Below are 12131 nucleotides of genomic sequence, written 5' to 3' on the forward strand. Positions count from 1 at the left end.
GTACTGATACATTCTGAATTACCTATAACCCAGATAAATATATATTTTGCTCTTTCTCTGAACATTTATAAAGCTGTGAATTGTCACTTGAATTATTTTTACCCAGATAATACTTACATTAATCTTTCTTCCAATTTAATTAGAAATGTGTTTTCTTACACATTCCGAATGAACCATGTGTCCGCCATTTTGAATTTTGTCATAAATTGACATATCTTTTAAACTATTTGACATATCACAAAAGTTGGTAGGGATGATCAACACCATGTCCTGAAGGTACCTGAGAAGTTTGAACACAGCGCCACCTAGTGTTCCAGAGTTATGTTTTTTGCAAAAATGCTTAACTTTTGAAAACATTGTTCAAATTTTGAATGCTTTATGTCATTACGTTACTTGGTTTATGCCAATTCCGACAATGTCTCATTTGTCATTTTCCAACAATGTGACTGTCCGCCATGTTGGAACAAATGAAAAACTGTTTTTTCACTACTCCTTCAAATCTTGCTCAATTTTGTCCAAAATTTTATCAGATGTTCTTTAGACCGAACCGCACAGAAATGACTGAACAGATTTTTGATAGTTGTCTACATTCCCATGATATTCCTCTCTGAAGTTGACCCTGTTTGTTGTCTTATGCTAGTTAGCTTAGCATAATTATTGGTTAGCATGCTAACCAAATGCCATTCTTTCTAATGTGGCTCTTCAGCTATCAGGATAACCATAAGCTACGTTAGCATTAAGCTAGCTTAGCATGCTAATCTCGTTAACATGATTTTGTGTGCTCATTCTTACACTGAATGCTCTCCTCTGCAGCTTGTAACTCTATGTCCTCTAAGTGGCGCAAGCTGTTAATCCATGTGCTATGAGTCCCAAACCATTCTGGTTGGGGGTTCGAATCCTGCGTAGGATGACTACATAAAATTGTGTATTATGTCGAGTCGATTCTTGTATTCAAGCATTCTACTAATCTTTTGCTCTTCTGGCTCCGCATTGTGCTACAGCGATTCTACCTTCAACATCTTAAGTCTCTGTAAAATTATTAAGCAAACCACAGTGTATGAGTGTAAACCAAATACTAAGTAAAGCAAAAGGCTTTAACTTTGAAGATTGTTAAATCATTTCCAATGTGTAGCAAATGTTAAACCATGTGAATTGTGCAATGTTCAAAAGATTCCTAGTAAAAAAATAATGTATCCAAACAAGCCAAACAACCAGAAGGGCTTGGCCCCGGAAAGGCTGCTTGCAGCTTTAATTATTATTATTATTCTTCTTCTTCTTCCCGAATGGGAGTCAATGGCAGCCCTATCAACGGAACATAGGAAAATGATGAAATTTGGTACACTTCTAGTGATGCTAATGAATAGTAATTGGACCAATTTTTGAGTCTCTAGGACCAACTCCATAGCGCCACCACCAGTTCAAAACTTCAACATTGAAATGGTTATAACTTTTGAACCCTTTGATCTAGAGAAATGAAACTTAGTACACCTGATTCTTCTCATCATTCTGATCACAACCAATACATTACATTAAGACTCCGCCCATTACAGTAGTGGCCATTTTGAAAAGTACAGTATTCAGTTTTTTCGCTACTCCTCCTTCAAAATTTCTCCAATTTTGTCCAACATTTGCTCAAATGATCTTTGGACTAAGCCGCACAGAAATGACTGAACAGATTTTTTTTATTCATCTTTGTTCAAAAGTTATGGTGTCGCAAACTTAACGAGGTCCACCCAAAATTGGCTAAGAGGCTGTATCTCGGCCAAAATTGGATCAATCAAAACGAAAATTGGTACACTTCACCGGAAGCATGATCTGAGGTTCCATGCCAAAGTTGGGAACAGCGCCACCTACGGGTCATGAGATATGAAAAATTGCTATTTTGGTCAATAACTTTTGAACAGTTTGTCAGAAAATCACAAATGTGGTATCTATGGATTCCTTGGGTCATGCCGAATCCGTGGATATCAATTTTGCCAGGATAGGATGTACCACGTGTCCGCCATTTTGAATTTTGTCATAATTTGCAATAACTTTTAAACTATTTGACATATCTTCACAAAATTTTGTATGGATGATCGACACAAGGCTTTGAAGGTACACGAGAAGATTGAACACAGCGCCACCTAGTGTTCCAGAGATATAAGGTATTTTGCAAAAACGCTTATAACTTTTGAAAACATTGTTCAAATTTTGATTTCTTTACGTCATTATGTTCCTTGGCTTATGCCAATTCCGTCGATATCTCATTTGTCATTTTCCAACAATGTGACTGTCCGCCATATTGGAACAAATGAAAAACAGTTTTTTCGCTACTCCTCCTTCAAATCTTGTTCAATTTTGTCCAAAATTTGATCAGATGTTCTTTGGACTGAGCCGCACAGAAATGACTGAACAGATATTTTATATTTGCTACCGTTCCCGAGATATTCATCTCCGAAGTTGACCTAGCCTGCATTTTTTGCCTTATGCTAGTTAACTTAGCATAATAATTGGTTAGCATGCTAACCAGATGCCATTCTTTCTAATGTGGCTCTTCAGCTATCAGGATAACCATAAGCTACATTAGCATTAAGCTAGCTTAGCATGCTAATCTCGTTAACATGATTTTGTGTGCTCATTCATACACTGAAGCCTCTCCTCTGCAGCATTGTAAAACAAGTCCTCTGGGTGGTGCAATCGGTTCAACCATGCGTCATGAATCCCGAACCATTGTGGTCGTGGGTTTGAGACCAGTGTGGGGCAACTTTGAAATTGTGTATAAATTTAAATTTGAGCTCCTTTATTATCTGGGTAAGAGCTGTACTAATGTTTCTTACAGTGGGATTAGATGAGATCAAATTTAACAAGGTTGACCCAAAATTGGTTCAGAGGCTGTAATTTGTGAACCGTTTGTCACAAAATCATAAAATTGGTGTCTATCGATTCCTTGCGTCATGTCGAATCCGAGGATATCTATTTTGCCAGGATTGGATGTACCACGTTATAAGCCATAAGCTACATCAGCATTAAGATAGCTTAGCATGCTAATCTGGTTAACTTGCTTTTGTGTGCTCATTCTTACACTGAAGCCTCTCCTCTGCAGTTTGTGATTGTACGTCCTCTGAGTAGCGCAGTCTGCTGAACCATGTGTTACTAATCCCGAGCCGTTCCGGTTGTGGGTTCGAACCCCGTGTTGGATTAGTATAAAAATTGTGTTGATTCAAGCATTGTTCTAATCTTTTGCTCTGACCTATCTTAGATCTATCTTAGAATCAACCTCACCTGCTCTAGGAACACAGACGAATGACTCCACCTCTTTTCAGCCTCATTTGAAAGCAGACACTTCGCAATTTGTTGCCAAGACAGAATTAATTATTGTCACAAGAAACGCACTTATAAAGAGCTTAAATGTACGGTGAAGTAATTTAAAACACATATTTAGGATGTGGCTGTAATAACACAAAACATATATCTTCATAAAAGTTTGTTTATTATCTTGAACATTCATCCCTCAGAATGTCTTTACCTGCATGTTATTCAGCTGCACCGATCGTTAAATGCTATATAAAGGATTTTCTGAAATGTTTTGAACACTTTCTAGGCAAGGGCGCCCTCTAACTTCATGTATGAATGAAACAGACATTACATGACACATGCTGCATAATTCTCATATCACCTCATTTTGGGTAAAAATTAAATAAATAGTACTCATCTATATAGAAATGAAGTAAACATAATAACCCATCAATACTTTAATACTCCAAATGTACACACTAACTAAAACCGCTAAGGGAATTTTGTTGTTCAATGGATATAACTGATACTTAATATTGAATAGACTTACCACAATCTCTATTTGATGCATTGTATGCAAAACATTGACTGCTTTGATTCATATTAATTACTTTGTCTGGACCAGTGATAATATCAACAACAGCAGTAACACAGACTTAACAGACAGTTTCATCATACCAGTATCATTGCTGTACATGTCACTCAACTTTTCAAAGTTTACCACACAAAAATTATATTTACTAAAATGAATAAAGAAATAATTCCATAAAATATCATTGTCATTTTTCTTTATTGCACAATACTTGTAAATATCTATAAAAAACTATACATAAATCGGTGTATTATTTTTACCTGCCTATACCACAAATACATAACAGGCAAAAATCAAATGTAGTGTAATGACAAACAAGCCAATTAACTTACAGGTATTAATCTATCCACAACTTACCACTAAAGACCTTAATTAACTAATAAACTTAAAATCAACATCAACGAATGACACACTCCAATTAATTAACTATGAACCAACTCAATCTGTTTTAATTAGTAATGGTACATTCCCAATCAATTGTGAATTATGTTAAATACCAGAGTATCCTGCAAAGAATTCCATTAGAACTTTTCCACTGTAAGAACAGAAATATTGAAAAACAAAATTGAGAGAAAAATGAACCAACTTCCAGACTCAATTTCAGGATACGTGCATTCTGTATCACCCATAAAACTATCTAAAATTAATAGCAAATACTTCACCGCTTCACTACAAACCGACAGGGACACATACCACCACACCGTCATCTTTCAGTGTAATCAACAAACCTCATGGAACAATGCTGCAAGAAACTGCTCTGCAATCAAACTCATGAATGCAAAGAAAGTTCCAAGTAAGTATGCCTTGTATATTTTACTCCACTTTTTATTTGTAGTCATTTTTAATTGTGATCCCATAAGTTACTTTACTTTTTTTTTTTCCTTTGGTTGCCCAAGATTTTTCTAGTCAACTAGCAATTGTTCACTTAAGCAATTAGTCAACGGATAGCACATTTATATGAATAAATCATAAGCCTTTAATCCCCTATGTCTAGTGTGTAATTTCAGTCAAATTATAAATGAGCTGCACAAAAATGGTTAAACCAGATTTTTTTTTCTTAAATTGTTCCCAACCAAGAACTCAGAAACTGCAATGTGTTGGCCAACCACATGTTACTGTTGTAAATGACATGCAGTTGACCAAAAGACTGTGGTTTCCACATTCCAGATACATTGTCTTGTTTATTCAATTGTTTCAGCACTGCAATGAACTTTGAATTGTTACAATGAAAATAAATACTACTATAAGGGCTGAACTATCACCCTTCAGTACTGATACATTCTGAATTACCTATAACCCAGATAAATATATATTTTGCTCTTTCTCTGAACATTTATAAAGCTGTGAATTGTCACTTGAATTATTTTTACCCAGATAATACTTACATTAATCTTTCTTCCCATTTAATTAGAAATGTGTTTTCTTACACATTCCGAATGAACCATGTGTCCGCCATTTTGAATTTTGTCATAAATTGACATATCTTTTAAACTATTTGACATATCACAAAAGTTGGTAGGGATGATCAACACCATGTCCTGAAGGTACCTGAGAAGTTTGAACACAGCGCCACCTAGTGTTCCAGAGTTATGTTTTTTGCAAAAATGCTTAACTTTTGAAAACTTTGTTCAAATTTTGATTGCTTTATGTCATTACGTTACTTGGTTTATGCCAATTCCGACAATGTCTCATTTGTCATTTTCCAACAATGTGACTGTCCGCCATGTTGGAACAAATGAAAAACTGTTTTTTCACTACTCCTTCAAATCTTGCTCAATTTTGTCCAAAATTTTATCAGATGTTCTTTAGACCGAACCGCACAGAAATGACTGAACAGATTTTTGATAGTTGTCTACATTCCCATGATATTCCTCTCTGAAGTTGACCCTGTTTGTTGTCTTATGCTAGTTAGCTTAGCATAATTATTGGTTGGCATGCTAACCAAATGCCATTCTTTCTAATGTGGCTCTTCAGCTATCAGGATAACCATAAGCTACGTTAGCATTAAGCTAGCTTAGCATGCTAATCTCGTTAACATGATTTTGTGTGCTCATTCTTACACTGAATGCTCTCCTCTGCAGCTTGTAACTCTATGTCTTCTAAGTGGCGCAAGCTGTTAATCCATGTGCTATGAGTCCCAAACCATTCTGGTTGGGGGTTCGAATCCTGCGTAGGATGACTACATAAAATTGTGTATTATGTCGAGTCGATTCTTGTATTCAAGCATTCTACTAATCTTTTGCTCTTCTGGCTCCGCATTGTGCTACAGCGATTCTACCTTCAACATCTTAAGTCTCTGTAAAATTATTAAGCAAACCACAGTGTATGAGTGTAAACCAAATACTAAGTAAAGCAAAAGGCTTTAACTTTGAAGATTGTTAAATCATTTCCAATGTGTAGCAAATGTTAAACCATGTGAATTGTGCAATGTTCAAAAGATTCCTAGTAAAAAAATAATGTATCCAAACAAGCCAAACAACCAGAAGGGCTTGGCCCCGGAAAGGCTGCTTGCAGCTTTAATTATTATTATTATTCTTCTTCTTCTTCCCGAATGGGAGTCAATGGCAGCCCTATCAACGGAACATAGGAAAATGATGAAATTTGGTACACTTCTAGTGATGCTAATGAATAGTAATTGGACCAATTTTTGAGTCTCTAGGACCAACTCCATAGCGCCACCACCAGTTCAAAACTTCAACATTGAAATGGTTATAACTTTTGAACCCTTTGATCTAGAGAAATGAAACTTAGTACACCTGATTCCTCTCATCATTCTGATCACAACCAATACATTACATTAAGACTCCGCCCATTACAGTAGTGGCCATTTTGAAAAGTACAGTATTCAGTTTTTTCGCTACTCCTCCTTCAAAATTTCTCCAATTTTGTCCAACATTTGCTCAAATGATCTTTGGACTAAGCCGCACAGAAATGACTGAACAGATTTTTTTTATTCATCTTTGTTCAAAAGTTATGGTGTCGCAAACTTAACGAGGTCCACCCAAAATTGGCTAAGAGGCTGTATCTCGGCCAAAATTGGATCAATCAAAACGAAAATTGGTACACTTCACCGGAAGCATGATCTGAGGTTCCATGCCAAAGTTGGGAACAGCGCCACCTACGGGTCATGAGATATGAAAAATTGCTATTTTGGTCAATAACTTTTGAACAGTTTGTCAGAAAATCACAAATGTGGTATCTATGGATTCCTTGGGTCATGCCGAATCCGTGGATATCAATTTTGCCAGGATAGGATGTACCACGTGTCCGCCATTTTGAATTTTGTCATAATTTGCAATAACTTTTAAACTATTTGACATATCTTCACAAAATTTTGTATGGATGATCGACACAAGGCTTTGAAGGTACACGAGAAGATTGAACACAGCGCCACCTAGTGTTCCAGAGATATAAGGTATTTTGCAAAAACGCTTATAACTTTTGAAAACATTGTTCAAATTTTGATTTCTTTACGTCATTATGTTCCTTGGCTTATGCCAATTCCGTCGATATCTCATTTGTCATTTTCCAACAATGTGACTGTCCGCCATATTGGAACAAATGAAAAACAGTTTTTTCGCTACTCCTCCTTCAAATCTTGTTCAATTTTGTCCAAAATTTGATCAGATGTTCTTTGGACTGAGCCGCACAGAAATGACTGAACAGATATTTTATATTTGCTACCGTTCCCGAGATATTCATCTCCGAAGTTGACCTAGCCTGCATTTTTTGCCTTATGCTAGTTAACTTAGCATAATAATTGGTTAGCATGCTAACCAGATGCCATTCTTTCTAATGTGGCTCTTCAGCTATCAGGATAACCATAAGCTACATTAGCATTAAGCTAGCTTAGCATGCTAATCTCGTTAACATGATTTTGTGTGCTCATTCATACACTGAAGCCTCTCCTCTGCAGCATTGTAAAACAAGTCCTCTGGGTGGTGCAATCGGTTCAACCATGCGTCATGAATCCCGAACCATTGTGGTCGTGGGTTTGAGACCAGTGTGGGGCAACTTTGAAATTGTGTATAAATTTAAATTTGAGCTCCTTTATTATCTGGGTAAGAGCTGTACTAATGTTTCTTACAGTGGGATTAGATGAGATCAAATTTAACAAGGTTGACCCAAAATTGGTTCAGAGGCTGTAATTTGTGAACCGTTTGTCACAAAATCATAAAATTGGTGTCTATCGATTCCTTGCGTCATGTCGAATCCGAGGATATCTATTTTGCCAGGATTGGATGTACCACGTTATAAGCCATAAGCTACATCAGCATTAAGATAGCTTAGCATGCTAATCTGGTTAACTTGCTTTTGTGTGCTCATTCTTACACTGAAGCCTCTCCTCTGCAGTTTGTGATTGTACGTCCTCTGAGTAGCGCAGTCTGCTGAACCATGTGTTACTAATCCCGAGCCGTTCCGGTTGTGGGTTCGAACCCCGTGTTGGATTAGTATAAAAATTGTGTTGATTCAAGCATTGTTCTAATCTTTTGCTCTGACCTATCTTAGATCTATCTTAGAATCAACCTCACCTGCTCTAGGAACACAGACGAATGACTCCACCTCTTTTCAGCCTCATTTGAAAGCAGACACTTCGCAATTTGTTGCCAAGACAGAATTAATTATTGTCACAAGAAACGCACTTATAAAGAGCTTAAATGTACGGTGAAGTAATTTAAAACACATATTTAGGATGTGGCTGTAATAACACAAAACATATATCTTCATAAAAGTTTGTTTATTATCTTGAACATTCATCCCTCAGAATGTCTTTACCTGCATGTTATTCAGCTGCACCGATCGTTAAATGCTATATAAAGGATTTTCTGAAATGTTTTGAACACTTTCTAGGCAAGGGCGCCCTCTAACTTCATGTATGAATGAAACAGACATTACATGACACATGCTGCATAATTCTCATATCACCTCATTTTGGGTAAAAATTAAATAAATAGTACTCATCTATATAGAAATGAAGTAAACATAATAACCCATCAATACTTTAATACTCCAAATGTACACACTAACTAAAACCGCTAAGGGAATTTTGTTGTTCAATGGATATAACTGATACTTAATATTGAATAGACTTACCACAATCTCTATTTGATGCATTGTATGCAAAACATTGACTGCTTTGATTCATATTAATTACTTTGTCTGGACCAGTGATAATATCAACAACAGCAGTAACACAGACTTAACAGACAGTTTCATCATACCAGTATCATTGCTGTACATGTCACTCAACTTTTCAAAGTTTACCACACAAAAATTATATTTACTAAAATGAATAAAGAAATAATTCCATAAAATATCATTGTCATTTTTCTTTATTGCACAATACTTGTAAATATCTATAAAAAACTATACATAAATCGGTGTATTATTTTTACCTGCCTATACCACAAATACATAACAGGCAAAAATCAAATGTAGTGTAATGACAAACAAGCCAATTAACTTACAGGTATTAATCTATCCACAACTTACCACTAAAGACCTTAATTAACTAATAAACTTAAAATCAACATCAACGAATGACACACTCCAATTAATTAACTATGAACCAACTCAATCTGTTTTAATTAGTAATGGTACATTCCCAATCAATTGTGAATTATGTTAAATACCAGAGTATCCTGCAAAGAATTCCATTAGAACTTTTCCACTGTAAGAACAGAAATATTGAAAAACAAAATTGAGAGAAAAATGAACCAACTTCCAGACTCAATTTCAGGATACGTGCATTCTGTATCACCCATAAAACTATCTAAAATTAATAGCAAATACTTCACCGCTTCACTACAAACCGACAGGGACACATACCACCACACCGTCATCTTTCAGTGTAATCAACAAACCTCATGGAACAATGCTGCAAGAAACTGCTCTGCAATCAAACTCATGAATGCAAAGAAAGTTCCAAGTAAGTATGCCTTGTATATTTTACTCCACTTTTTATTTGTAGTCATTTTTAATTGTGATCCCATAAGTTACTTTACTTTTTTTTTTTCCTTTGGTTGCCCAAGATTTTTCTAGTCAACTAGCAATTGTTCACTTAAGCAATTAGTCAACGGATAGCACATTTATATGAATAAATCATAAGCCTTTAATCCCCTATGTCAGGGGTTTTCAACTGGTTCTGTGCCAGGGACCACCATTCTGACTAACAAGTAATCGGCGGCCCACTATTGTGTGTGTGTGTGTGTGGGTGTGTGTGTGTGTGGGGGGGGGGGGGGGGGGTACTCCTTACCTGTTAGTGGGATTTCTGGGCGTGGTGACTTCCACACAGTCTGTCTATTCGTGGTGATATAGTGGTACATAGTGACAGCCTCATATCATTCTCTGGTTCCAGCCTTGCCCTGTACTTGTTCTTTAGATATGCCAGTGTGGAAAAACCGCTCTCACAGAGGTATGTAGTTGGAAAGGGTAAAAGACACCTCACTGCTTTTACTGTAAGCTCTGGAAATTCTGTCTGGCAACTTAGCCAGAACTTCACAAGGGGTTGTGTATCATACATATGCCTCCTGACAGAGTCTGTGGACATCTCTATGAGCTGATCCTCTTTTACAGTAGTTAAGCTTGACCCTGCTGCTGCATCATCACTGAATGGGAGCAGGATCCATTTGCTGTCACAGCGCCACTCATCAGAATCATTGAAGTACTTTCGGAATTGAAGCACAAGCTTCCTCAAATGCTCACACACAATGTCTTTAATGTCAGTGCTGTCAGAATATTCCTCAACTGAAGGGAACATAGCCAAGTTACCACTCTCCACTCTTTCTATCCATCTTGACATTTTTTTAACAAATGCCTCTAGTTTTTCATAGAGCTGCAGGACGTTTGAATCTCTCCCTTGCATTGAAGTGTTCAACTTGTTAAGCTCTGCAAAAACATCGGTGAGATACGCCAGCTTAGTTAACCAGTGGCTGTCCTTGAACATGTAAGCCAGTTCAGTGCACTCCTTCTCGCACAAGAAAGTATAGATAGCGTCACGTAGTTCAAACACACGGGCGAGCACCGCGCCGCGAGACAGCCATCTCACCTCTGAATGGTAAAGGAGAGAGGTGTGTTCACTTCCTAAGCCTTGACATAGGGATGCAAACAGGCGTGTATTTAATGCTTTTCGTTTTATCAGGTTTACAGTTTTAACAACAGCATCAAACACCTCGCTGAACTCAACACTGAGATCTTTGGCGGCCAGAGCTTCTCTATGAATCATGCAGTGTGTCCAAATTATCGCCGGTGCTACTTTCTTTACGTGCCCAATCAATCCAGTCTGGCTGCCACTCATTGCTCTGGCTCCATCGCTACATAGCGCCACACACTTCTGCCACGAAATATTGTGTTCTTTGAAAAAGTCATCAAGGGCTGAAAAGATCTCGGCACCTGTAGTTCGCCCTGGCAGTGGTTTGCAAAAGAGAAATTCCTCGCACATCGCACTATTATCCTCGTATCGCACAAATGCCAAAAGTTGCGCGTCATTTGTTATATCTGTCGTCTCGTCTAATTGAATTGAAAATCCCTGAACTGATCGAAGTTTCTCTATCAGCTGCTCTTTCACATCATTTGCCATTTCCTCAATTCGACGTCCGACTGTGCTATCTGACAAAGGAATAGTTTTTAATTTATTAGCACATTCTTCGTTCATCATGGTTTTACACATGTCTATAGCTGCTGGCAAAATCAGCTGCTCTGCAATTAAATGAGGCTTTTTGCATTGCGCAACTCTGAGAGCCACCAGATATGAGGCTTTCAGTGCATTTTCACTGACTTTTGCACTCTTTCTCATGAGCGTCTGCTGTCCTTTGAAATCACGCAACATCTGTTGCATATACTCAATAGGCTTGGCCTTCAAGAAGCTGTGATGTGTCTCCATATGACGAGAAAGTTTCGACGGTTTCATGGATTCATTTGAAAGCAACGTTGAACATACGAAACACAGTGGTACCTCCTCTCCTGTTTTGTCAGTCGTTACTGTAAATCCATATTTAACATAATCTTCACTGTATTTTCTTTTTCGTTTCCCACTACGTTTCCCTGTTTCCTCCGACGTTGTAGCTTTGTCTGAAGAGCATGCAGCAGAAGCCTGTCCATCTGTCCTGACATCTGTCACTTTCCTCACTAAAAAGCGATCCATGCTTGGTGCTGACTAGCAATCTTCGCCTTAGTTAGAAACGTTATAGCTAACAGCTCCACTCCACTCCAAATTTAAATTCACCAATATTAAGCGTCTTTTCAATGAAACCTCAATAATGTA

The 12131-nt window shown here is 37.3% G+C and overlaps 1 protein-coding gene across 1 annotated transcript; it reads right to left on the reverse strand.

Annotated features, from left to right (window-relative positions):
* Window positions 1–10127: 10127 nt before the first annotated feature.
* On the reverse strand, window positions 10128–11750 carry LOC308698703 (zinc finger MYM-type protein 6-like; the record flags this gene model as incomplete). The annotated part of the gene is made up of 1 exon (XM_081378964.1): window positions 10128–11750. One exon carries the CDS (start codon window positions 11748–11750, stop codon window positions 10128–10130), a length of 1623 nt encoding a protein of 540 aa, XP_081235090.1.
* Between the last annotated feature and the right edge of the window lie 381 nt (window positions 11751–12131).

Source organism: Scardinius erythrophthalmus (genome assembly GCF_964197995.2).
Source record: "Scardinius erythrophthalmus genome assembly, chromosome: 11".
NCBI lineage: Eukaryota > Metazoa > Chordata > Actinopteri > Cypriniformes > Leuciscidae > Scardinius > Scardinius erythrophthalmus.